The sequence below is a fragment of the Aquarana catesbeiana genome, linkage group LG07, assembly GCF_042186555.1.
Source record: "Aquarana catesbeiana isolate 2022-GZ linkage group LG07, ASM4218655v1, whole genome shotgun sequence".
NCBI lineage: Eukaryota > Metazoa > Chordata > Amphibia > Anura > Ranidae > Aquarana > Aquarana catesbeiana.
In genome coordinates, this window is record NC_133330.1 from 324,301,258 (window position 1) to 324,328,977 (window position 27,720).

The 27,720-nt window shown below is 43.6% G+C and overlaps 2 protein-coding genes across 2 annotated transcripts; one reads left to right on the forward strand and one right to left on the reverse strand.

Annotated features, from left to right (window-relative positions):
* Window positions 1-4,484: 4,484 nt before the first annotated feature.
* INSL5 (insulin like 5) lies at window positions 4,485-8,668 on the forward strand. Its single transcript, XM_073591488.1, has 2 exons — window positions 4,485-4,739; window positions 8,229-8,668. Exons 1-2 carry the CDS (start codon window positions 4,559-4,561, stop codon window positions 8,468-8,470), a joined length of 423 nt encoding a protein of 140 aa, XP_073447589.1. The 5' UTR covers window positions 4,485-4,558; the 3' UTR covers window positions 8,471-8,668.
* A 6,190-nt stretch (window positions 8,669-14,858) lies between these two features.
* DYNLT5 (dynein light chain Tctex-type family member 5) lies at window positions 14,859-27,140 on the reverse strand. The gene is made up of 5 exons (XM_073593785.1): window positions 26,963-27,140; window positions 20,204-20,327; window positions 18,811-18,902; window positions 16,709-16,833; window positions 14,859-15,328 (listed from the first exon to the last, which is right to left on the reverse strand). The coding sequence occupies exons 2-5, from the start codon at window positions 20,323-20,325 to the stop codon at window positions 15,125-15,127; spliced, it is 543 nt and encodes a 180-aa protein (XP_073449886.1). The 5' UTR covers window positions 20,326-20,327; window positions 26,963-27,140; the 3' UTR covers window positions 14,859-15,124.
* Window positions 27,141-27,720: the final 580 nt, after the last annotated feature.

The following is a 27,720-nucleotide window of genomic DNA, read 5'->3' on the forward strand; positions in this document are numbered from 1 at the left end:
CATACCCAAAAAGAGTGCTGTAATAAACTCAAAAAGTGCTTCAACAAAGTATTAGTTTAGGGTGTGCACACTTATGCAACTATGTTATTTTAGTTTTTTACTTTTACTTCCCTCCACCCAGGATTTCAGTTTGTTGTTCAACTGAGTTGTACAGTTTATAGGTCACATTAAAGGTGGAAAAAGTTCTGAAATTATTTATCTTTGTCTCATTTTTTACATCACAGAAACCTGACATTTTAACAGGGGTATGTAGACTTTTTATATCTACTGTGTGTGTGTGTGTGTATATATGTATATATATATATATATATATATATATATATATATATATATATATATATATATATATATATATATGTAGCGCTGGTAGATTTCTAATCTACCGCTTATATGTAAATTTAGTGGGTCATCTGTTCTGTACATAGTTCAAATTTAATCTATGGCCAATTAGCCTCTGTTCCAGCATTGGCTGTGTTTCATGCAGTTTCACACTGTTGCCTGTAGGTGTCGTTGTCACCATAGGTCAGTGTTGGAAAAGCAACAAGCTGAGGTATATTGAGTGCTCTTCCTTCTCTGAGGCAATTCGGCAGAGGTGATCCGCTGCCGTGCATTCTGGGAAAGAGTATTTAAGGGACAGACGCCATGTGTTAAGGAGGAGTTCTACCTCGCGGCCCTCCAGGCCGGAGGGCTGCGACTATGCAGCCGTGCAAGTAGGCCCAGAAGTCTGTCTGGGGCCTGCTATCTGTCCTGTGGGAAGAAGCCGGACAATTGAGAAGACCCCCAAGTGAAAATGTCCAAATTGGACCCAAAGTGTCAATATTTTGTGTGGCCACCATTATTTTCCAGCAGTGCCTTAACCCTCCTGGGCATGGAGTTCACCAGAACTTCACAGGTTGCCACTGGAGTCCTCTTCCACTCCTCCATGAGGACATCACGGAGCTGGTGGATGTTAGAGACCTTGCGCTCCTCCACCTTCTGTTTGAGGATGCCCCACAGATGCTCAATAGGGTTTAGGTCTGGAGACATGCTTGGCCAGTCCATTACCTTTACCCTCAGCTTCTTTAGCAAGGCAGTGGTCATCTTGGAGGTGTGTTTGAGGTCATTATGTTGCAATACTGCCCTGTGGCCCAGTCTCTGAAGGTAGGGGATCATGCTCTGATTCAGTATGTCACAGTACATGGTGGCATTCATGGTTCCCTCAATGACCTGTAACTCCCCAGTGTCGGCAGCACTCCTGCAGCCTCATACCATGACACTCCCACCACCATGCTTGACTATAGGCAAGATACACTTGTCTTTGTACTCCTCACCTGGTTGCCGCCACACGCTTGACACCATCTTAACAAAATAAGTTTATCTTGGTCTCATCAGACCACAGGACATGGTTCCAGTAATTCATGTCCTTAGTCTGCTTGTCTTCAGAAAACTGCGGGCTTTCTTGTGCATCATCTTTAGAAGAGGCTTCCTTCTGGGACGACAGCCATGCAGACCAATTTGATGCAGTGCGCGGCGTATGGTCTGAGCACTGACAGGCTGACCCCCCACCCCTTCAACCTCTGCAGCAATGCTGGCAGCACTCATACGTCTATTTCCTAACGACAACCTCTGGATATGATGCTGAGCACATGCACTCAACTTCTTTTCTCGACCATGGTGAGGCCTGTTCTGAGTGGAACCTGTCCTGTTAAACCACCACCATGCTGCAGCTCAGTTTCAAAGTTACATAGTTACAGGTTGACGTGTTTCACACGATAAACGTGCTGTCAACACCACCAAAGCATGTTTATCATGTTAAACGTGTCAACCTGTTCCTCCCCTGCTTATATGCTCATCTTGTTGCATTTAATGACTTTTGAATAAAGCCAAATTGCATAATTTGTGGTTGTGCAGCCATCCGATTTTCTTGTTCAATATGGGAAAGCTGTGGAGAATTATCCTCATCCCACTGCCGGAATCAACTTCAATCGAGTGGAAAAACCTTTCATGCACATGCCTCCAAAGACATATAGGGGGTTATTTACGAAAGGCAAATCCACTTTGCCTTTCGTAACTTTGGGCATTCAAAATAATATATCCATGTATTTGTATGGACCCTAAAAATGTTTTAATATTGTAAGATGTATTACAAATAAAATACATTTTATGATACAGCTCATGATATAAAAGTCAATTTGGCACCTTGCTGTGCCCATTATGAGGGGCTCTTATCATCTATGCACACCCCATTAGGAAAAGTACCCTCCATCCCTGTGCTGGTCTGTACACCTGCTGTGCGCATAATTAAGGGCTCCCACCATCCCTGCACTGAGTTCCCGGGTCTGAACATCTGCGGTGCTCAATATGAGAGGTTCCCACCATCTCTTTGCTGAGTTCCTCTGCACCTGCTGTGTCCATTATAAGCGTCTCCCACCATCCATGCTGAATATTTATTTTATACCATGCATGTGGGCAGGTCGAACCAGTTAGCCCTGTCCTGACCAGGCAGGTGTGAGTTAATTGTATGTCCGGTTCTGCTCTGGGTCTGGCCCACTTGTTCTGTATCATATAAATTGCTACACTGGTCCAGGGCAAGGGTGGACACGGTCAACCCCCATAGATAGTTGGGGAAGAGAGTTGGATAGAGTTCCAACGCAGCCATGGGTTGTGAGACCTGTAGGGGGTGGAGACTGAAGATGAGACCCGTAGGAGCAGAAGAATGTCTCTCACTATGGTCCACTTGTAGAGACTTCTAACTTGGGGATCGCCCTGAGGATACCAATACTGGAGAGTGCCTCTGAAGGACTATGACTACTGGACTACACTTCTGCAGGTATGCTGGGGCAGTGCACAAGCCTTTACCTATAGTTAGGGAATTGCCTATCTGTCTTGCCTATTGGACTGCAAAATGTCTATTTTTGCCCCTTTCCAAGTAAAGTGTTGAACCGTTGTCCTTGCCTGGTCTAAAGTTATTAAAGAGGTGTATTGCAAGTAACCGGCACACACATAGTTCACTAAGTGGGTCTCAACACATTGGGGTATGAAGGTATTCGTGTGGAATGAAGTAATGTGAAACCATATGTAGTTGCCAAGAGTAACGGAAGTGTAACAAGCTGCCTGTCAATAGCGTGTATATGTTATAGGTGGAGTGGCCTCTAGCAGTGAGGGAGATGTTGTTGGCACTTCTTCTGCCAGCGGTCTGTCTCCCATAGCAACAGGGGCGGATTGAACCGCAGAGATTCCCCATCATGTACAGAGGTACAGAAGTTCAAGAGTCAAGTTGAGTGCATGTGTGGAGCCCTCATGGGTTGCATGGTGGGGGCCACTCTGCTACTGGGGAGTAGTAGTGGAAAACACTGGACAGGTGGTTGTGGACATTGACTCAGCGTGTCCCTCCAAAATGCAAGTTACTGTCACAACGGGGAACTGAGAGGTAACTGTAGAACAGTTGCACTGCTAGTGTACATGGTGTACGTTCATCTCTAAGAGTAGAGACTCGCCTTAAGGTGGAGTATTCCTCCACGGCCACCTGAGCCTTGTCCCAGGGCATTGATGAAGATGACACAAAACAAAGGTACCCAGTGTGTGTGTAAAGTGACCCTGTAACAATACGCCTAACATAGCCCAGACGAACCCACCCTGGGACAGGTCTCTCATGTGACCCTTGCTTGGCGCCCAGCGAGGAGGGAAATATGGAGGACATGATGACAACCACCACCACCCTACCCTTACATGCAGATTGTAGGAGCTGGAGATGGAACACACAAACACTCAAAACTTCCAAGCAGGACAGGCACAGAGTTGGAAATTATGTCTGGGAGAACTTATTATTGGAGTATCTAAAATATATAAGAATCCATGGGCTAACTCAACTTACCAGATCCCATCTGTAACTAAAACACCACTTTTGGGTGAACTGACCCTTTAAACCAGTGGTCATCAACCCTGTCCTCAGAGCCCACTAACAGGCCAGGTTTGCAAGATAACTGAAATAGATCACATATGATATAATTTGCTGCTCAGTGATTGCAGTATTCTAGTCTGCATCTCCCCAAGGTAATACATAAAACCTGGCCTGTTAGTGGGCCCTGAGGACAGGGTTGATGACCACTGCTTTAAACCATTACAATTCCTACTACCCGACAATCCCCCATCACAAGCCACACTTCAGTTTGCTCTGTGCAATTACCTTGGGCTTCCAGGTGATCACTTAAAGGTTTTCCACATAAACCCTGGACCTATGTAAGAGGATGAGTTTACAGGAGGACGATGTTCCCATTTAACTGTTTGCACACTTCACATGATGGCTTCGTAAACTCTCTGAAGCTATTATAATCTGTTAAGTAGAAGTTTAACGACTGTATGACCTGTGCTGGCCAGGATATCCAAAAATTACCCGACACATTACAGAAAATTGCTGTCCTTCTCATGCTCACTTGAACATTATAGAAAAACCATGAGCAAATTCCTCTCCCAGCCAATGGGACTCTGAGAAGAAGAGTATAAAATACCAGGGGACCTCAGTTTCTGCATCTCCTCATCCATCCAGTCTACTGTGAGCCAGAACTGTCCCTTCTCCAACATGATGAGGGCCCTGTTTGTGTGTTGTGTCCTGCTCACTGTCCTGGTGGCAGCTGGACAAGCGCAAGGAGATGGACAGTTTGTGAAACTGTGCGGCCGAGAGTTCATCAGAGCGGTCATCTACACCTGCGGAGGGTCCAGATGGAGGCGCTCTCTGGTTGGGAATCCCCAAGACATGGCTGGTAAGTGTAAATAAAAAACTCCAGAGATTAGTGGGCCGGGTGCTCATGTCCAAACGATGCTCAGAAAAAGGCAGTACCACCCGTCTGTGAAGGTTCTCATTAATCCAGGCCCTGGTATATCTAATAGTGGTTAGTCCCATTTAACTGGACTTGTTCTGTAGACCTTTCATAGTTTTTCCAAGCCACTTCATCAGTTCCAATGCATGTCTGGATCATACCCCAACATTTATATCTACACCTTTAGACACCGTAATTCCAATTACCATGGAATGAGTAGATGTTGATAGTCCATCCTGTTCTTGGACAATGAACCCACACATTTCATGGTCATTGGATTAAAGTGGTTGTAAATCCTTGCATATACCTAGTGAAGTGACTGGCCTCAGGTGATACATAGAGACAAAATACATCCTGCAACATAAGTTGTACCTGTTTATCTGCGATCTTCTCTTCCCTACATCTGGTCCAAAATTTACAAAGCTGGTCTGAACTGTCAGAAAACAGGGGGAGGAGAGCTAAAGTTACACTCTGCAGAGCTCAGTAAGGACAGCTGAGAGCTGATTGGAGGGAAGGGTGTCAGGAAAACTTGTCAGAAGCGGCAGAAGAAGAAGAGGCAGCAGACAGAAATGACACTAAGTGCTCTGGATTCAAATACACACTATAGAGGGATATGCTTTGTTCATATTTTATATCTGAGGTTTACAACCACTTTAAGGTGTCTTAAACTGGCCATGCACTGTGCATATTTGAGCCAGTTCCCGATGAACCAGCCAAAATTTGCTTAGTGGGTGGCCCTGTTGACCTCCTCTCCAGCCTGACATTTAAATCGAATGCGCCAATTGGAAAATTATCAGCCATCGGCAGGCAGCTCCCAGAATACAATAGACCAGAAGGGGGATTCATCCATCCATAATGTTACTGTGAATGGAGAAATCTGATGATTTTTTTTTTTTCCATTCAGCCCGCTTTTTGCAGGGTATGACCAGCTTTAAAGATGAATTCCAGGTATGTCAATTTTTACACAGTTACATTAATCCAGCTGGGACCAATGTAACTATGTATATACCATACCAATGGGATCCCCGTGGAAGTTGGAAATCCCTGTAGTAGTCCTGCTCTTACAATGATCTCCACTGGCTTCCAGGTCCAGTGACGAGCAGCTCGCCTACTGCTTACTGAACACAGGAGGTCACCCGCTCAGGACCAATATAACTACGTATAAATATCCTTTCCTGCAATTAATCTTTAAGGTGCGAGTATAAAGGTATCTTCCTAATGATTTGGTAATCTAAGAAACATCTTCAACATTACAGAACGTCCTGTTGAAGGTGACTATCTACTACTAGTCAGTACCACATGCTACCACCAGATGGCACACCTTTCCTTTGCACCATGACGGGGATATACGGCTTAGGTTTTGTAATAGAGGCAAACCCTGACAACTAACGTCGTCACCCTAGGACAGAAAAGTGTTTTGTTATATCTGTTCAATCAATGAAAAAAAAAATATCTGCTGACCCTACCTGAAATCTGGTGAGCTGGTTTTTGGTTACATTGTTTCCAGGTATCTTTAGGGACCAAAGAACTCTTGGCGATGAGGAGAGGGGTAGGTACTCTGTAGTTGTAAACATACTCCCTGTCCTAGGGTGACAACGTTGCTCCTTTCTACAGTACAGTGAGTAGACGTTGTCACTCTAGGGGACAGGAGGTGGCAGGATTACCAGGTGAAATAAAAGTGAAAGAAGCCTGGAAAAAAAAGAAAATGAATGCAGCTACTACATATAAGGACTGATAATCTGCAATATGTTGTATTTTATGTATATGCATGTCTACAGATTTGTTCGGCTGTATTGTTAGGTTTTCTTTGGGTGTCCGGGGGGGGGGGGGTTAAAACCACGACTCAGCCACCTGATTCTAAAGTATTTGCTGTTCCTCCCACCAGTTCATAGGTACCTGTGGCAACTATTCTCCCACTCCAACTCTTCTGCCAATTTAACCCTTTATGGTGGCCTTCCTCCTGTACCTTGTGTGTGAGCTTTACTGGCCCAGTTCTTCTGATACGCCATGTACCATCATGCAGCCCTTTGAATAACTTCAGACCAGGCTCGTAAACAGTTAACAGAGCTTTACTTGAAGGCCGCAACAGTACAGTCCATGAATATTCAAGTCCCTATCTAGCTATTGCTAGGCTGCCAAGGCATACCTTTGCAGGTAGAAGTCTTTTAATGGCAAAGTTCTCAGCAGGTGGGTTCCCTTAGAGCAAACTGCAGCCCGGGGGGGCCGGATGCAGCCTTTCGCTTGCTTCTAACCGGCCCTTGGGCCATTATTCCCCCCACTATTGCTGACATTGTTTCTGTCTGTCTACCACCGACAACAAAAGTGGGGCACTATTCCTTCCGCTAACACCAATGATGGGGCACTATTCTTCCCATTGACACCAATGATGGGGCACTATTCCTCCCATTGACACCAATGATGGGGCACTATTCCTCCCACTAATACCAATGATGGGGCATTATTCCTCCCATTAACACCAATGATGGGGCACTATTCCTCCCACTAATACCAATGATGGGGCACTAATCCTCCTATTGACACCAGTGATGGGGCACTATTGCTCCCATTGATACTAATGATAGGGCACTATTCCTCCCATTGACACCAATCATGGGACATTATTCCTTCCACTAATATCAATCCTGGTTCCTCCCCATGACACCAATAATGGATCACTAATCCTACCATTGACACCAATGATGGGGCACTATTCCTCACACTGATGCCAGTCATGGAGTATTGTTTACTCCCACTGATGCCAGGTTAGTTTCTTCTCTCACTGGCCACAGTGCGGCCTTCCTCCCCTAAATTTTGAAGGACAGTAAACTGGCTCTTAGCTTACAAAGCTTGGAGATCCCTGCCTTGGAGTGATGGTGATCGAGGGTTACATCTTCTTACTGGACCCTCTGCTCCTTTCCCATGTGGTCCTGCTCACTCCCTGAGCCCCCCCCCCCCACCTGATTTATATGCCAAACAGGGTAGAAGGGAGAACCCCCCAAAAAAGCCTAGGAAATCAGCAGACCCAGTATTAACCCTTCCCTACTGGGGCAGCCCAGATTCTATAACTAACAACAACCCAATTTGTAGGCACCTTCCTATAGGGGGAGGAAATGGCAAAAGCAAAATATAGACAGATTAAACTTCAGCTTAACGAGAAAGGGGTACATTGGGTAATTCTGGGTATTTTGAGATGGTACATAATATTGTCCTGGTTTTTATCTTATGTATGATGGGAGGTAGTGTAGTAAAAACACATAACACGAGGTATTGGAATTCATCCACCAATCAGAATAAGCATCCTTTCAAAAAAAAAAAAAAAAACATATCCCATTGACTTCCACTTTTCAGGCCCTCTAATCTCCGCAATGAATTTCTTCCATATAACATATCATTGGGGATGCAGAAACATTTTCTTTTTTTTTCTTTTAACAGAACGGGAGAATTTCTTTGCTTTCCACGCTGGTAACACAAAGGAGAGGGAGCCCCTGCCATACCCAGCCCAGAAGATGACCTCCCAGGTGGGCTACGAGGACCTCCAGCAGACAGGATCTTTGGAAGAAGTTTGGGGGTCTCAGAAAAACTCCATCCAACAGAGACGTGACCTGGACGAGCTGCTGACCACCGCCTGCTGTAGGACCGGCTGCAAGAAAAAGGACTTGAACTCACTCTGCTAGGCGGCCAGCTCCAAATCACATGTTAGTTTGGTAACAGGGCGTGTTCTTTGTCACATGTCACATCTGTATGGCCACGCCCACCTCAGTGTTGGTGCTGGTAATTCTATATCAGGAACGTGTTTGATGATGATTTGTAAAACTCCAGACCTCATTGTCATATCTCTGTACCGAAAGCCAATAAATATTATTATTTGCTGGAATGATTTGCAGACTGATGAATTAGGTGATGATAATACTTACTGCAGTCACCCTTTAAAGGGACCCTGTCACCAGACCATTCATTATAACAAAAAAAAAACATCCCATAGGATTATGCATTTAAAATTTTTTATTTATATTATTTACCCATAAAATCCTCCCTAGTGTAGATATTCAAACGTTCTGCTAATGGGCACCACCATCTTGGATGGGATGTCAGCAGACCCAACAAAATCAGAGCTGTCATTCAAATGACACGCCCAATAAACACTCACTCCTCCCCCAGCAGCTACATAAGGTTATGTAGCTGCTGGGGGCAAAGGAGCTGGCTCAGCTTTGAGAGTAATTGGAAACTCCCAAAAAAGGGGAGAGGGCTGTGCTAGAGTATTGACTAGTCAAATGTTCTAGCATGTATTATTATTATTATTATTATTATACAGGATTTCAATAGCACCAACAGTTTGTGCAGCACTTTACAGTGTAAAGGGAGACAATACAGTTACAATACAACACAAGAGGGTCCTACTCATAAGAGCTTCCAATCTAATAAGGTGGGGCAAGTGGGTGAAAAGGTAATAATAACTTTGAGTGTGTGATTTAAAAATGAAGTAAAAATACATTTATGGAAGAAAAAAATGCTGTAAAAATGTAAAATGCTTAATTTTTCTATTGTTTTTAACTGCAATTTTTTAAGCTAATGACAGGGTCTCTTTAAACTTCATACCTGATCTCAAAAAGTGATGATTTGTTATGTTATAGGGATCCCTTAGAAATTTTAATTTAGGCCAAACTGCACATTGAAAAATGTACCCTTTGCATACCTCCAAACTTTCTGCAATGGGAATAAGGGACACCTATTAGCAAAAGTATCTAGGCATAGGACACACCCCCTGCCACGCCCTCTTAAAAGAGAGTTGTACAAAAAAAATGATTGGTTAAACCCACAAGTGCTTTTTTTTTTTTACCACTACTATTCCTTTTAATTGTCTTTTGGAATTTAAAAAATGCAGCAATTTAGAATTTGGATGAAATGTTTAACACTGAGAAACACTTTTTGAAAGATGAAAAGCCCATTTTATATACAACTATATAGATCATAGTAAATATAAAATAGAATTGCGCTAGTTGTTCACATGAAATGGTAAATATAGATGTATAATTAATAAAGTCCATAAACAGTCCACCAATAATTGAGATAGTGAATCATTACAAGGGATCACTCAGTGCCCATGGCTTAAACCCAGCCTGGGCCTCGCTCCTGGTTGTACGGCTCTCCTGTGCCCGGGACATCACTCAATAGGATGGATAGGTAATATACCAAAAAGATAAAAAGCTCCACGTGGCATAAAATCTCTTAAGCATTTATTAAAATAAAGTATTGCAATTACAGCAATGTAAAAACAGAATTGCTATAAGTTTGGTGTGCCGGCTGGCGCACAACCAAACAAACCCGCCCTTCCGCGACTAAAAATGAGGGACAAATGAGGAGGAAAGGGGGACAGAGGGACATTGCTCCAAATCAGGGACAGTCCCTCAAAATCAAGGACAATTGGGAGGTATGCTTTTGTCTGTAATTCATACTGCAAAAATAACAGAGTACTTCCTGATATTTGAGTGTGCCTAGGTACTCCTAAGGCCTGCATCCTTATAGCTGTGATATCTAAGGCACTGCTGGCCCTGTTAGTTTCAGGAGAGTTTTGGAGTAAGATTTGGTGATCACGGTTCTCCTTGCTGGAGGTTCTTGCATGAGGAAGCAAAGCCCTGCCTCTACCATGATGGTCACCTCCACACAGAGACACAGACCAAGGTAGGTCAGTAGACTGAAGGATCAGCTGCCTGGAGTTCACAGGCAATACTGGTGATTAGTCCTTTGCCCCCTACCTGAATATTTTTTGGTCACAGCTTCCAGAGTTCTGGTCCTCTTTAAGGGTTTAAAGCCAAACTCCAGTACCTCCTCATACTTGAATACACTTTCAGGGAACATACCTCATTTCTATGTGTCTTCTGGCCGGTCTTGTGACGTGCAGATTCTTCCTCTCTTCCTATATCGGCAGTGGGTGGTCCTCAGTAGTGCAGCATTGTAGTGTTAGCCTGGGCTGCATGAACATGTACCCCCCCCTGATTCTCCCATCATTGATTAGAAATTTGGTAATTTGTCCAAAAATTTCCAACATGCCCAATCACTTCAATTCGATGTGGCCCACTAATAGTGCAAAATTTGAACAAAATTCCTATTTTTTAAAGAAAATTTGTTTGGAACTCGACCCGTGTATGGCTGGTTTTGGACGGAGGAGACACAAGCTAATGCTATAGGGTTACAGCCTCTTAACCAGTTCCCGACCGGCGCACGTCTATATACGGGGGCAGAATGGCTACCTTGTGAGAAACCCCGTACAGGTACGGGGTTCCTTTAAGAGCCGCCAGAGGGCACACGTGCCCGCTGCCAGAGGGGCGCTTGCGCCTGCTGCATGGCGGGGGACCCAATGCGCTTGGCTAATGGTCGCGATTGCCGCCGGCCACGCGCGATCGCATGCAAGAGCGCCAGCATGGGAATTTGTGTGTGTAAACACACAAATCCCCGTGCTGTCAGAGGAGAGGAGACATGTCGTTTGTTCCTACTACCATGTTTCCCCAAAAATAAGACCTACCCTGAAAATGAGACCTAGCGTTATTTTACAGAAAGGCTGCAATATAAGCCCTACCCCGAAAATAAGCCCTAGTTTAAAAAGCTTGTAAAATCCTATCATCCAATCTATTACAGCAGTATATTATGTATAATGTGTGTGTTTCTGTAATATAATTGCGGGGAAGAGAGCTCCGGCGGGTCACAGAAGCGCAGAGCGGTGCTATAACGAAGGTATTTGGCAAAATTATATTACAGAAACACACACATTGTACATTATATATTACTGTAATAGAGTCGATTATAGGATTTTACAAGCATTTTAACTCGGTTCACACTGGGGAATTCTTTCAGGCAAGGAGAGAGAGGGGGAGAGAAGACAGCCCATTACATGATAAGACCTACCCCGAAAATAAGCCCTACTGTGTCTTTTGTTGCCAAAATTAATATAAGACCCGGGCTTATTTTTGGGGAAACACGGTATGTAGGAACAGGAAATGTCTCCTCTCCTACACAGTCCTATCCCCATGCAGTTAGAGCATGCTGAGGGAACACACAATTAACCCCTTGATCGCCCCCTAATGTTAACCCCTTCCCTACCAGTGTCATATACACAGTAATCAGTGCATTTTTGTAGCACTGATCGCTGTATATAGCGGCTGGCAGTAATCGCATGTACAAAAATCCAGCAGGCTGGTCGGACCCAGGTCTAACAATGGATCGACTTGGGTACAACCAGCCTGCCTATACATTGATTTAAATTTGTCCAGTCCCTGCTGCAGTGGCCAAATTTCAATCCATTTATCAGAATCCTTTATTAATCCCAAAAGGAAATTATTGAATGTATGGTTGGCTTTAGAATCTTTTTTTGGTGTCTTTCACTTCCTGTCCTGGTGTGGAAAGGGAAACATCGCCAATGGTGTCACACACATCAATTAACTTATTTATTTATTACAGGGACTTATAGAGCACCTTCAATTTACAAAGTGCTTTACGTGTATTATACATTCAGGTACTTAACTCACATTCATACATACACATAGTAGGGCCAATTAACCTACCAGCATGTCTTTGGAGTGTGGGAGGAAACCGGAGTACCCGGAGGAAACCTACACCGGTACAGGGAGAACATGCAAACTCCAGGCAGGTAGTGCCATGGTTGGGATTTGAACCGATGACCCCAGTGCTGCCATTCAGAAGTGTTAACCACTTAGCCACTGCACTGCCTGACAAGAGGTTTTAATTCTTCCTAAAGGCAGCGATCATGTGGCAAAATGGTCATGTGACCAGAACTGGAGGTTTTTCTCCAGGAAAGTATTTTGGCCCCTTCTATGACTACGTATTCATAAGATCAGCAGGAATGTAAAACTAGCTTTAAGTTAACACCAGAGTACGGGTCCTCTAGAATTACCAAGCAACTGACGTATTGTGGACTCAACATATAGACAGTTAATATTTACTTGCGGTCAAGGTGAAATATGGCTGTACACACATTAAATACACATTGTAGCAAATGTCCCGACCGCAGGAACTATTGACACAACTATTAATGTGACTAGTGACAGATTACGGATCTATCCTTCTGCTGGCAGCAGGGAGATTACTGGGGATCGATACATTTTATTCAATAATTTCCCATTATACAAACTAGCAACTGACTCGAACAGGAATGGGACATCAGTGAACAGCTCTAGGATTGGATTACATGCACCTTGTTCATTCTGTGTCTATATCTCAAAGATTTTCAGAAGAATCCATCGATATCCTAAAGAGATTAGAAAAAAAAAAAAAAAAGGGGGCTGTCAGGGGTTCCCATACACTCCCAATTTACTGCTGGCATTATGCTGATACCAATTTTGATTAAACTTGGTGAAGGAATAACTAAAGCCAAAACTTTTGTTTTCATTTTGGATAGAGCAGAGAATGATAAATCCGTTCAGTTCCCCGTCGGGGAGATTTCCCTTCACATCCTGTTCACTAGACACAACAGGAAATAAGAAAAGCTCTCCAAATAGAGGGAAATGCCCTTCAGCCCAGGTTCACACTGAGTTGTAGGAATGAAGCTGTGAGAGTTCAGCTGAACCCGCACGATTTCACTCCCGCTCGTCAGTCCCGATATTGGCTGCGATTTCACAGACATCTGTTTGGGTTACTGCACAGATGTCAATAGAAATCGCACCCCGAAAGTAGTACAGAAACTACTTTTTGAAATCGGTGCAGTGCCGCAAATGCGGCGTCGCACTGATTAGGACGGTGCCATTGCCGGCAATTGCAGCCGATTTGACATGCGATTTGACATGTCAAATCGCATGTCGAGTCACACCAATGTGAACCAGGGCTCAGCCCTGAGTTCACACTGTCGCGACTTGGTACACAGAAAGTCACATAACAAGTAATAACACATTCATTTCAATGGGTGCAGTGACTCAATTCCCAGCACCAAAAAAAAAAAATTGTTCCTATCCTGCACTACTTTCCTGCATCTTCTCTTCTGCGACATGAGTGCCATAGACTGCAATGTTAAAATTCGCAAGGAAGTAATTTCTTTGTCTCATCTTTGCGACTTTGACTTCAGAGGGTTTTGTAAGTTCAATAATATGTGTCACACTGGGGTTCATTTACTAAAACCAGAGAGTGCAAAATCTGGTGCAACTGTGCAGGGTGGCCAATCGGCTTCTATCTTCAGCTTGTTCAGTTAAGCTTTGACAATAAAACCTGGAAGCTGATTGGTTTCCTATGCAGAGCTGCAGTCTCCAGTTTAAGGCTGGGTTCACACCATTGCAAATTGTATGTGGAAGCCCCTCATCCAATTCGCAATAGCAGGAGATTTTGACCGTCTCCCTATGGAGCCGGTTCACATATCTCTAGAGCAGGTCCGGTGCGTTGCACATTGTGCATCTTTTGGTCCGTTTCAGGTCCGAATTCAGCCTAAAATTCGGGCTGAAATCGGACCTGAACCGGTGAAAGCTGTCCACATAGACCATCCCCCACACCACCATCGATGTCGTCCCTTCCATGCTGCGCTCCACGAGCGCTTCAAACATCGCTTTCAGATCGCTCCACTGCAGGGTAGTCTTCCAGGTCACAATTGAAGAATGACAGTGGTGAGAGCCGGCGGTGCGGGGGATGGTCTATGTGGACAGCTTTACCCCGGATGCCTGCATACTTAGATGTGTCTCTTTTAATCATCAACCATGTGAGCTGCTAAATGTTTGACCTTCATTAAATGTAACCATATTGCTACACTTAGAGGCGCCTCTCTTCTCTTTTATACTCTGGAGCTCCTGATGGATTTTGCTTCTAATCCCCCTTCCATTTGTGGATGTACATTTGCTATAATCTTTTTATATAGACTATAAACTGAAGGATTAATGAATAAATATTTGTGGAACAAATCATTTGAGTTTCCATTATTTCTTATGGGGAAATTCGCTTTGATATACAAGTGCTTTGGATTACAAGCATATTTCCGGAATAAATTATGCTCGCAATTCAAGGTTTTACTTTATGTATAAAATAGCGGTTTGGTCTGATGAAAACAAGGAAAAAAGACACAGAAACTTTTTTTTTAATCAAAACGTTATTTTTTTTTTACTGCTGCTTGTTCCAAATATTCACAAAATAAATATACTAAATATATATAAAAAAACAAACAAAAACCAACAGATATGAACAAAGAGAATAATCTCTGTAAATATCCCCTGGTTTCCGGTGTTAAATTTAAACACATTCTAGTTTACAGGCAGGAAAAGGGACCAACTGATCATGAAACTACAAGTCCCAGCAGGCACTGCGGTGACCAGGTTAGCGATCCTCTCTGCAGCGACTTCTTCCTACTCGTAATACACGCCGTAGACATTAGCCAGAGCAAACAGGGAGCTGTTCTTAAAGGTGTAGGAGGCAAAAGTGTCGTTCGCCGGGTCCCAGATACACCGGCTGCCAACCCGCATGCCCTGATCGTTCAGCTGTCCGATGTAGATGAGGACGATTATTTTATATCGCGGTATCATCAGGTCCTTCACTCTGGCTTTAACTACCTGGAAGTCAGAAAATGAAAGCGTCTTTAATATGCTAGAAAGAAAAGAGAGCTGGGAGAGGATTCAGTACACATTATAGACGCCAAAACATTAAAAGAACTCTCCACTTTCGACAATCCCCCTCCTGCATTTTCCAAAGACCTGGCTTCTTTTCTCACATAGGAATATCAGGGACCACACTGCATCAGCCTAGTCCCAAATGTCCATACCTGACATAAAATCCCTGCAGTGAGGACGACTAACCTGGTCACCACAGCGCATGCTGAGGATTGTAGATTAAAGCCTGCTTTCGTGCGTTATAGGAACGCGCATGATTTTGCTTACATTCCTGCATTGCATCCCTTTCCCGAAGAGGCACATTAACCACTTCAGCCCCGGAAGGATTTACCCCTTTTCTGATCAGGCCATTTTTTGCGATACGGCACTGCGTTACTTTAACTGACAATTGCGCGGTCGTGCAACGTACTCAAACAAAATTGACGTCCTTTTTTTACCAACAAATAGAGCTTTCTTTTGGTGGTATTTGATATTTTGCGGTTTTTAATTTTTGCACTATAAACAAAAAAAGAGCGACAATTTTGAAAAAAAAAAAAAAACAATATTTTTTTACTTTTTGCTATAATAAATGTCCCTCCAAAAAATAAAAAAAAAACCTCAGTTTAGGCCGATATGTGTTCTTCTACATATTTTTGGTGAAACCCCCCCCCAAAAAACGCAATAAGCGTATAATGATTGGTTTGCGCAAAAGTTATAAGATCTACAAAATATGGGATAGATTTATGGCATTTTTATTATTAATTTTTTTTTTATAAGTAATGATGGTGATCAGCGATTTTTAGCGGGACTGTGACATTGCGGCCGACCAAATCGGACACTTTTGTGGGACCAGTGACATTTATACAGCCATCAGAGCTATAAATAGCCAATGATTACTGTATGAATGTCACTGGCAGGGAAGGGGTTAACACTAGGGGCGATCAAGGGGTTAAATGTGTTCCCTGGGAGGTGTTTCAAAAAAATAGTGGGGGGGGGAGTGTACTGACAGGGAGCAGAGAGAGATCGCTGTTCCTGATCACTAGGAACAGCAGATCTCTCTTTACCTCCCTGACAGAACGGAGATCTGTCTGTTTACATTGACAGATCCCTGTTCTGGCTCTCTGAGGAGCGATCGCGGGTCACCGGTGGACAATGCGGCCTCGTGCATCGGCTCTGGCGTCAAGCCGCGGGCACGCGCGCTCCCCCTAGAGCTCTTAAAGCGGCCGACGTACACCTAGGGCGGTTGTATAATAACCTGCCGCTGTATAATGACGGCGGCTGGTCGGCAACAGGTTAATGAATATGGGATATCTCCAGGCCATTTACTATTCCTGCAGGTCTCACCTCTGAAATGGTCTTTGTCATCTGTCTACATAACTCAGCTTCATACTTCTCCTCCTGAAGATAACTGGTCAGGACGTCCTTCAGAATATTGTTCACTGTGGCTACAGGAAAGCGCCTCCCGGGGCCTACAACACAGAAATAGCTTTCATCAAGAGGCCCTGTCACCAACTTAAAAAAACTACAAGTAAAAGTACAGAAAGATCTCATATTTGTAATGTTGATTTGCAGTAATATTCCTTCTTATATAGGATTTTATATTCACTTGTACTGGCGGCTGGTGATAGTTTTTTTTTGGGGGGGGTTGGGGGTGGCAAACAATCCATCTGCCGTCAACTTCATCTAGGTTGCGGGCAGCACTTTCTTCGGGCGGCATCTCCTCCTCCTGGTGCTTCACGGCGGCTTCCCCTGCGTCTCCTCCCTCCTCGGCCAATAGGATCGCTTTTCCTCTCAGCCAATCGGGGGACAAGTCTCAGGACCCGCTTCCTGATTGGCTGGGAGGAGAATCAGAAAGACAATAGTGAATATTAAAGTGATTGTAAGGGTTCGTTTTTTTTTTTTTTTTTTTCAATAACAAACATATCATACTTACCTCCACTGTGCAGCTTGTTTTGTACAGAGTGGCCCTGAACCTCGTCTTCTGGGGTCCCCCGGCGGCAATCGCGGCTCCTCCCCACATCAGATAACCCCCTAGGAGAAGCGTTCTCCCGAAGAGGTTAGCTTGCGGACGCGCTCCCGAGTCCAGCATTTGCGTCCATAGACACGAATGTCGGACTTGGCCCCACCCCTGGCGCTAGCGTCATTGGATTTGATTGACAGCTGCGGGAGCCAATGGCTGCACTGCTATCAAACTATCCAATCAAGAGCCGAGAACCTCGTGGAGAGAGGGGAAAGCGTGCCTTCGCCGACAGAAATTCGGGGCTCAGGTAAGTAAAACGGGGGGGCCGGTCACTGCCAGGTGTTTTTTCACCTTAATGCATAGGATGCATTAAGGTGAAAAAACATGCACCTTTACAACCCCTTTAATTTGCTATTGCCACACAACCGGGTGGGCTTGGGGCCCACCATTTTTTGAGGCCTCTGGCTCTAATCCTATGCTTCCAAAAAAAAAAAACCCCCAATGAAATCCATGCGTCCGGAGCCCTGTTTGTAGATACTGCCCTGCCCATAGGACACACTCCTAAACCTTGTGGAAGGCCTTCCCAGAAGAGTTGAAGCTGTTATAGCTGCAAAGGGTGGGCCAACTCAATATTGAACCCTACAGACTACAACTGGGATGCCATTAAAGTTCATGTGCGTGTAAAGGCCGGCGTCCCAATACTTTTGACAATATAGCGTATGTGGCTGCAGGAAACCAGGCCTTTACTGCACATATGCATCCATAGTGGTCTGAAGTTCTGTGGAGTGCCGCTCCCAGCACACTGACCAAACCCTCTCTGACAGCTCTCAGCTTTGTGATTTGGAGCCAGCGGGTTACTGTGAGAGCCAATAAAAGGGATCACATGATTGGGAAGACTCCGCCTCCTGGTGTTAAAGAAGGGCTGCTGGAAGGTGACAGGAAAGGGTTACAAAAGACTTTAGTGAACTAAGTGCACTCCTCTGATCCCCAGGAGAAGTACAGCCAAAGGAGCTTTGGCCATATTTCTCCTTTAAAGTGGTTGGAAACCCTTACAGATCACTTTTTACTACAGGTAAGCCTATACTAAGGCTTACCTGTAGCTACCCAGGATATCTCCTAAACCTGGACGGTTTAGGAGATATCTCCTGTATTTGCATGTGCCGATGTCATCAGCACATGCGCACTGAAGCAATGGCAGTACATGCCGTTGCTTCAGTTAGACTGTGCCGTTACCGGTGGCTCCCATGCACATGCGCTGGAGTGACGTCATGACGTCATACTAGCTCATTATGCCTTTGTCTTGCAGGGGTTTTTTGTTCTAAGTGGGTTTACAACCACTTTAAGGATAAATCTGACCAGGGTCCCAAAGAGGTATAAGAAACTGATAATCACCAGCATCTATCTGCAGCCAAACATTCTGGGTTACGTTGGGTGGACTGACCCTTTAAATGAGTTCTTAAATACAGATAAATACAAACGATCATACCTAACTGATACGTATTTTCCATCTGCACGACCGGACGCTGTACGTCATCATGGTGTCCCGGCTCATCGATATAAGACACCGTGCTCATAGAGCTACAATAAAACACAACCAAGAAATTGTTATTCATAAATCTAGCTACAATGTAATTGTACAATCTGTTCCATCAAGATTGTAGAGAAACTCTAACTCCGACCTCAAGCCTTCTCTTCAGTCTTACAGTTATACCGTTATCCTCTCCTGGACTAAAATAGCTTACTCTCATTACACTGCACACTGTGAGCTTCTCACAGTGTACATTAGAAATTGCAGCCAGCCAGATAGCGCCAGCCTCATTTCTTGGCTGGAGGAAATTTAGCATAATCTAGCCCTTAACTCCCCAGACTGTCTCTGCCTGGCCTCCCTCTTTCATTCATTGGATTTCAGGTTTTTTCAATCATAGAGGCTCAGCATCACATGTGGGCATTACCTAGAGCAGTCTGCATATAAATACAGCCAGCTTAGGAATGCCCACTCCTCCAGACCTACACCCGCTCATCAAGGCATTTTGATACAGTGGAACCTTGGATTACGACCATAATCCGTTCCAGGAGAATGCTTGTAATCCAAAGCACTTGCATATCTAAGCGAGTTTCCCCATAGAAGTCAATGGAAACGAAGATAATTTGTTCCGCATTGACTTCTATTGCATGCAATACCACATGTGGCCAGAGGTGGGGGGGGCACTGGAGAGCCTCGGGAATACTCGGGGACAGCTCGGCTGAACTCGGAAACACTCAGAAAGGCTTGCGAACTGAGTATTTCGAGTGATTCCGAGTATATCCAAACGGCTCCAAACTGTTCGGAGTGTCACTGGTGCACATCTAGCAAAATGCAATACTGCACACCCCATGCAATGTTTTCAGGAAGACATACACAGCAGCCTGCTGCCAGAACCCCCCCCCCCCCCCCCCCCGCCTTGATCTGCCTACATTGTGTAGATCTTCAGTTCCTTCTATTCCTATTGAGGAATATCAGGAAAATACCACATTATACCACTAGATGGAGCTGAAGATCATAGGAAACATATTTAAACAGGGGATTATTTGTGGTGGATGTGTGAATGCTGAGGCATTCGAACAGCAATTTTTTTTCTCTATGGACACCTAGTGTTTTGTTTCATCCTTTTTGAGTAATGCAGAGAATGTCTCTAGAATCTGAAAACTATTGGAGGAAGGGGGGTTTAGTGGTCACCTACAACAAATGGGGGTGCACCCACAAAATATTTGCCTGGCCCCCCGTATACCCAAACTTGGCCCCTTATCTGAAAAGCCACCACCTCTTCTTGCCCAACCATCTATGGTCCAGAAATTGGGAGTGATGCCCAATACAGATAGAAGAAGGTTTGCCGGCTCACTCTCTGGATTCTTTGGGCTTGTTCAGGTTGTCCCTGGATCTCACTTCATGGCTGCCAAGTGATGATACGCTCCCCCTCTTCTTCAGCAGGCGGGCAGCCTTGTCCTTGGCGGCTTCTGACATCTCTGTGAAAAGAGCAGTGACATCTCTTAGATCCCGGGAATGAAACATGTACTGTAGTTCTGACTTAGAGTGTATCTAAAGCCAAAAGTGTGTGCTAGAATTAGAACCCCTTCCAGGTTTTTACTGCTGTTTGTGTCCCCACTGGGGAGAATCACCCTCTCTGTGTCCTAGTAACAATGAGGGCCTATTTATGAAAGTGTTCTGCTGCAGTGCATTAATGCATATATATTAATGAGCATTATAGTGTTATAGAACACGGTAATGTGTGTTATATTAAGGCAGCCCATTCATTATCACTGCACCACAATGGGTAAAAATAAATGTGCATGCCTTTTTTTTATTTTTATGTAGCATACCACAACGCATGGTGTACACGTTATGGTGGGAGCTGTGGATTACACTCTACTGGATGTGTTGGGGTGTTGTTTACAACAGAAGATAGTTAGAGACTACAGACATAATACAAGAGATGGTCAAAGACTACAAACATGCAATGGGAGATGGTCAGAGACTGTAAATATTCTACAGGAGATTTCAGAGACTGCAGACATTCTACAGGAGATGGTTAGAGACTCTAGACATGATACAAGAGATGGTTAGAGACTCTAGACATGATACAAGAGATGGTTAGAGACTGTAAATATTGTACAGGAGATGGGCAGACTGCAGAAATTAAATAGCAGATGGTCAGAGACTGCAGACATTCTACAGGAGATGGTTAGAGACTGCAGACATGATACAGGAGATGGTCAGAGACTGCAGACATGATACAGGAGATGGTCAGAGACTGCAGACATGATACAGGAGATGGTCAGAGACTGCAGACATTCTACAGGAGATGGTCAGAGACTGCAGACATGATACAGGAGATGGTCAAAGACTGCAGACATGATACAAGAGATGGTCCCATTGTCCCTCTCCCAGTCATCCTTTATCCTTCCCTCATTTCCCTCCTCCACCCTTCCCCATCCCACATGATTATTACAATTTTCATTTAATCTATATCACTTCCACTTATTTGTGCCCAACCCTGTTGGTTACATTCCAGCCTTAAAGCTCCTTCCAAGCCTCCTTGGCGTCCTCCCATGTGCACTACCCATTGACGGTTGTCTATGACTTGACTCTGAGGCGCAGACGAAAAGATCCTCATTTGGGTGAGAGATTGACGATGGGCATGGTGGTCGACAGCCTACTCTATCATACCATTACCATTTTTAATTTTAATTTTCTATATTGTACTTTTGGTTTATGTAAAGGTTTTAACTCTGTTTTTGTTTTGGTTGTATGCAGTGATACATCTAACTGTCTTTAAAATATCCCCTGATGAGCCTAAAGTGGCGGGGCAATCACTCTTGTCTTATCGAGTGATTTTATACTTTGTCATCTGTTTTGAATTCTCAATGTATCTTTGTACATGTGCACATAACCCTTACCAAACCTTCTATAATGTTCTGTATATATTAATAAAATGATATATTTTCTAATATCTATCATGGTTTATAATGATTTATTCTTTCTTGCTGGCACCTAAAAAGTCCCGCCAAAAAATTTCCCTTTTTCTACATTGATGTACAGGGATGTTGGTGCCCATTCTCCCTTTTTTGTCTTGTCACCTACCCATAATATTTTCCATGATACAAGAGATGGTCAGAGACTGCAGACATTCTATAGTATAGGGGATGGTCAGAGACTGTAAATATTCTACAAGAGATGGTTGGAGACTGCAGACATTCTATAGGAGATGATCAGAGACTGTAAATATTCTACAGGAGATGGGCAGACTGTAGAAATGAAACAGCAGATGGTCATAGACTGCAGACATGATACACGAGATGGACAGAGACTGGAGACATGGCAAAGGAGATAGTCAGAGACTGCAGAAATGAAGCAGCAGATTGTCAGAGACTGCAGACATGATACAGGAGATGATCAGAGACTGCAGACATGATACAGGAGATGATCAGAGACTGCAGACATGATACAAAAGATGATCAGAGACTGCAGACATTCTATAGGAGATGATCAGAGACTGTAAATATTCTACAGGAGATGGGCAGACTGTAGAAATGAAACAGCAGATGGTCATAGACTGCAGACATGATACACGAGATGGACAGAGACTGGAGACATGGCAAAGGAGATAGTCAGAGACTGCAGAAATGAAGCAGCAGATTGTCAGAGACTGCAGACATGATACAGGAGATGATCAGAGACTGCAGACATGATACAAGAGATGATCAGAGACTGCAGACATTCTATAGGGGATGGTCAGAGACTGCAGACATTATACAAGAGATGGTCAGAGACTGCAGACATGATACAGGAGATGGTCAGAGACTGCAGACATTATACAAGAGATGGTCAGAGACTGCAGACATGATACAAGAGATGGTCAGAGACTGCAGACTTGCAACAGAAGATGGTCAGAGACTGCAAACCCGGGCAGCAGATTGGGCTCTAGGATCCTAGAAGACATAACTGAGCTGCAGTACTGGGGATTTTTCAATGCTATAGTCCCCAGTTATTTTTTCTTCTTCCATTTTTTATTTATTTATTTATTTTTACTAAAATGCAATTGTTTTTTTCAACCTTTGTGGTATCTAAGCGCTGCTGATCCCCTGCAGCCTCTTTGCAGCCAATCCTATCGGTGGAGCATGATGTATTTTTTTGGGGCTTTCCCATTGATCTCTATAGCACTCATAGGTCACATTCCACACTGACTCATAGAATGTATGACAGAAAAGGAAGCAGGGATTGTCACTGTGCCTGCTCACCCTGGGGCAATGTGACACCAAGACAGCCTGTCTCCTGGATACCCTCCACCCGCCGCAAACACACTGGCATCATCAACAGATCCTCTGCCTTTAACCCTTCAATGTCTGCCCCTCTCCCTGCAGATTGACGGCTCCTGTGACCGTGGATGTCGGAACTTTTGGTCTTATACTTGATAAGTTCTGGTCATTGTGATCACACATATGGAGGTTGAATGCTCACATATTAAATAGGGAACATCACCTCCCCCCTCCCCTCTGGTCTCTCGTATATAAATCAGGCCACCAATATAAATGATTTGACTTTTATTTCCCTGGTCACAGGTGTATGCACTCCTGACAATAATATTACAAAAAAGCACTGATGTATTACTCCCCATATTGTAATCATTGGAGTACATAGTATCAGACAATGACCAGTGCTGCTAATTAATTGATACAATGTTTTTTTTTAATCAGCTGCTTATTTGTAACTTTTTATTAAGTTCCATAACTAAAGTTCTAAGTTCCTCTCATACCTGTTCACCCCCCTATGGAGCAGAGCAATTTTTACATTTCTGCTATGGACTTGTTTATTCAGTGATATCTTTGTCATTACTAAAGATAACAAGTAATAAATATATTGTTTTTTTTTTCCCCAATTCAAAGATTTTTATTTTTATTGGATTTTTAGATTTTTTTTTTAAGGACAAACAAGCCTTTCTTTTCATGATATTGTTTTGCAACAATGATTATTTTTTTTTCACAATTCTTAGAAAATAAAAAAAGCAACAGCAGAATTAGTTTAAAAACAAATAGTGTTACTGCACACAAAGGGGTGCATTTTATTCTGTTAATTTCCCTATTTAAAATGACACTAAAATGATGATTTTGGTACAAAGCAATGCACATTTATTTACAAATTAAAAAAAAAATTTTTTTTTTTTTTTTCAATTTTGCACTTTTTTCAAATATGAATTGTGCATATATATGGTAAAGGTGTACAAATATTAACAAACAAAACAATAAAGTTGAAATGATAATAGTTAATAAAATAGAAACAAGAAAAAAAAATCATCAGAGTAATAGTACCTGAAGGGCCCTTTCGCAGTAGTAAAAAACAAAATAGTTGCGCTCAGTCAATAATAAACTGCAAAAGTACCATAAAATAATGACTGCATTATGTACCATAAAAAAATTACTTAGTGCATATTGAAAAAACAGAGCATTGATATTGAAAAAGTGAAAAAATATATGTATGTGAAAAAATATATTTTTAAAATATTTAAAAAAATATATTTTTTCACATACATATATTTTTTAACTTTTTCAATAACAATGCTCTGTTTTTTCAATATGCACTAAGTCATTTTTTTATGGTACATTTGCAGTTTATTATTGATCGTTTTTTATTTATGTTTACTATGATGATATCACATGGTTTGTCGCTGCTGTTTTAATTATTTTTTTGCATTATAGTGCGGTATATACACTTTATATATCCTTTTACAGTAGTGCATTTCTGCTGCGTTTTTACCTTGCTAAAAAAACGCATGAAAAATGTTTCCTTTTAAATCCTATGGGACTCTTCAGACCACTGCATTGTGGGTGCGGTGCATTTTGTAATGTCCTGCATGCAACATCTTTGGTGCGGTTTTCAAAACCGCACCAAAAAATCCAGGTCCCCATTGAAATGATTAGGAAAAGCACCAAAAACGTGCAAAAAAAATGCATCAAAAGAGCGCCTGTGCTGTGTTTTTTGAGTCACATGTCCAAGTTTCACAGGTGCACGCTGGGTAATGGGGACCCAGAAAATGCACTGGAAATGTATAAATAAAAGTGGCAAAAATGCACAGATGCGTTTCTGATGCATTTATTCAACGGTGTGGTATGAAAGCAGCCAGAGAGAGAAGGAAACTATGGCGTTACCTAGGGCTGATTAGAGTAAGCTAAGGGTTATGAAGTGGTTAAACAGAGGAATATTTTATATATATATATATATATATATATATATATATATATATATATATATATATATATATATAAAAATTGTACTTGACAGGTTGCTTCAACTGACATCATCTGCAGATCTAAGATCATCCCTTTGATCTGCAGATGAATGAATAGAAAGACACAAATGTAACAATGTTAGTATAATTGCAAAAAACACTGATTCAGACATGATTTGACAGCTAAAGCTGTTGACTTCTTCTCGGAGTACACTATACAGTAATGCGGCTTTAATTAATCACAGCCAACAATTACTGAATACTGAGAGGGGGTCCAATAAGCAGGGCAGAGAGATTGGAAGTGCTACACAGACCCGGCGTACAATGATGACGTTTTTCTGGGTGTGTGTAGCATCCCCAAAGTCTGCAACTAGGTAAATGACAATACTGATGTGGTGAATCTTATATATATATATATATATATATATATATATATATATATATATATATATATATATATATATATATATATATATATATGAGAGTGAGAGCGATAACACCAAATTTAGCACACCTGCTCCCCATTCACACCTGAGACCTTGTAACACTAACGAGTCACATGACACCGGGGAGGGAAAATGGCTAATTGGGTCCAATTTGGACATTTTCACTTAGGGGTGTACTCACTTTTGTTGCCAGTGGTTTAGACATTAATGGCTGTGTGTTGAGTTATTTTGAGGGGACAGAAAATTTACACTGTTATACAAGCTGTACACTCACTACTTTACATTGTAGCAAAGTGTCATTTCTTCAGTGTTGTCACATGAAAAGATAGAAGAAAATATTTACAAAAATGTGAGGGGTGTACTCACTTTTGTGAGATAATGTATATATACATTTATATATATATGCACCTGTAAGAAATAAATAACGTACCAATACAATTCAAACATGGCCAGGCAGGTAAGAAAAAGTAAAAAGAAGAAAAATTGACCATTGAGATGTTCTGTAGTCCTCACACACCTCTCCTCTATATTATGGGGGGTGTTCTGTAGTCCTCACACACCTCTCCTTTATATTATGGGGGGGGGTGTTCTGTAGTCCTCACACACCTCTCCTCTATATTATGGGGGGGGGGTTCTGTAGTCCTCACACACCTCTCCTCTATATTATGGGGGGGGGGGGTGTTCTGTAGTCCTCACACACCTCTCTATATTATGGGGGGGTGTTCTGTAGTCCTCACACACCTCTCCTCTATATTATGGGGGGGGGGGTTCTGTAGTCCTCACACACCTCTCCTCTATATTATGGGGGGGGGGTGTTCTGTAGTCCTCACACACCTCTCCTCTATATTATGGGGGGGGGGGTGTTCTGTAGTCCTCACACACCTCTCTATATTATGGGGGGGGTGTTCTGTAGTCCTCACACACCTCTCCTCTATATTATGGGGGGGGGGTGTTCTGTAGTCCTCACACACCTCTCCTCTATATTATGGGGGGGGGGTGTTCTGTAGTCCTCCACACTTCCTGGAGACAATGTATCAGATAGGATCAGGGGGATCAGTAGGCGGATTATTGAACATTTATAATGAAATGTCCATTGTTGGGGAATTACATCCACTTAAAGGGTCACTCCACCCAAAGCGAATCCCCTTTATCAATATTATGGCCCCCCCCTCCCCCGCTCTTCGGGTGGAGAATACACCCAGGACCCCCAGGATGGGGGAGGGGAAGGGAAATTTCTCTATTGGGGGGTCCTAAAGGGAGATTCCGCCCCTCCCCCCCCCAGACTCCATCTATAATTGAAATCCCACTTTTGGGTGGACTGGCCCTTTAAGGTGACGCAGGGGTTCGGGTGCTCAGGCTGTCCGGGGATTGGCTGGGCGGAGGACACGCTGGCTCTTGTAGTTCCCCCGGGTGGGGGATGTGCGGAGTTTACCTGCTGCACGCGCTCCTTCCTCGGATCCAGGTCAGCGTTCTGTTGCCCCGGCAACCAGCCAGCAGTGGAGAGGGGGGCGGGACTTCCTCTGGATGCTGGCTTGTTATAGGCTGGGAGCCGAGGCTGATGAAGTTCTGAATAGACCGATATTTTTTTTTTTTTTCCTTTTAAACTTTATTGGAGGCGCTCAGTACAGTGCGGACGGCTCCCTCTGCTGGACGCCGCTGTCATTACAGAACACAGGGAGAGGCTAAAAAGAAAAAGCAATTCTGGGGACACAGAGAGGGCGGTGTGAGGGGTATGGGGGAGGGGGGGGGGGGGGTTGTGACCTCTGGGACCCTGGTGAGGGTAGGGGTACTGTGACCACTAGACACCGGGAAGAGGAGGTGAGTCCTACCCGTAGATGTTGGGGAGAGTAGGGGGTACCATCATAGGGTCGCCACCTGTCCGGGATTCACCCGGACAGTTCGGGTTTGGAATCATGCGTCCGGGTTTCAGACTGCCTGAGACCCGGACACATTATTCAGACCGGACTATGACTTCCCAGCAGGGTTGCTGGCTGCAGTTGTCTAAGCTGAGAGTGTCTGTCACACTCTCCTTCACACTGCCCAAAGCCAACACGAACACCCCCCCCCCCCCCCCCCAAACACACAGACGGGAGAGGAGAGAGGGACGATCTGCACCTCTTCCTCCTACCCCTCTATGTCTGCCCACACTCCAATCCCCAGCACTGTGCCTCAGAAAAGGAAAGTGGGGGC

What these genes read in the sequence shown, in the direction of transcription:
- INSL5 (XM_073591488.1), top strand. Translation starts at nt 4,559, where the DNA reads ATGATGAGGGCCCTGTTTGTGTGTTGTGTCCTGCTCACTGTCCTGGTG. An exon ending in GAATCCCCAAGACATGGCTG is followed by an intron (nt 4,740 to 8,228) that starts GTAAGTGTAAAT and finishes TTCTTTTAACAG; the next exon opens with AACGGGAGAATTTCTTTGCT.
- DYNLT5 (XM_073593785.1), bottom strand. Translation starts at nt 20,325, where the DNA reads ATGTCAGAAGCCGCCAAGGACAAGGCTGCCCGCCTGCTGAAGAAGAGG. An exon ending in AAGCCCAAAGAATCCAGAGA is followed by an intron (nt 18,903 to 20,203) that starts GTGAGCCGGCAA and finishes GTTTTATTGTAG; the next exon opens with CTCTATGAGCACGGTGTCTT. An exon ending in GGAAAATACGTATCAGTTAG is followed by an intron (nt 16,834 to 18,810) that starts GTATGATCGTTT and finishes TCTGTGTTGTAG; the next exon opens with GCCCCGGGAGGCGCTTTCCT.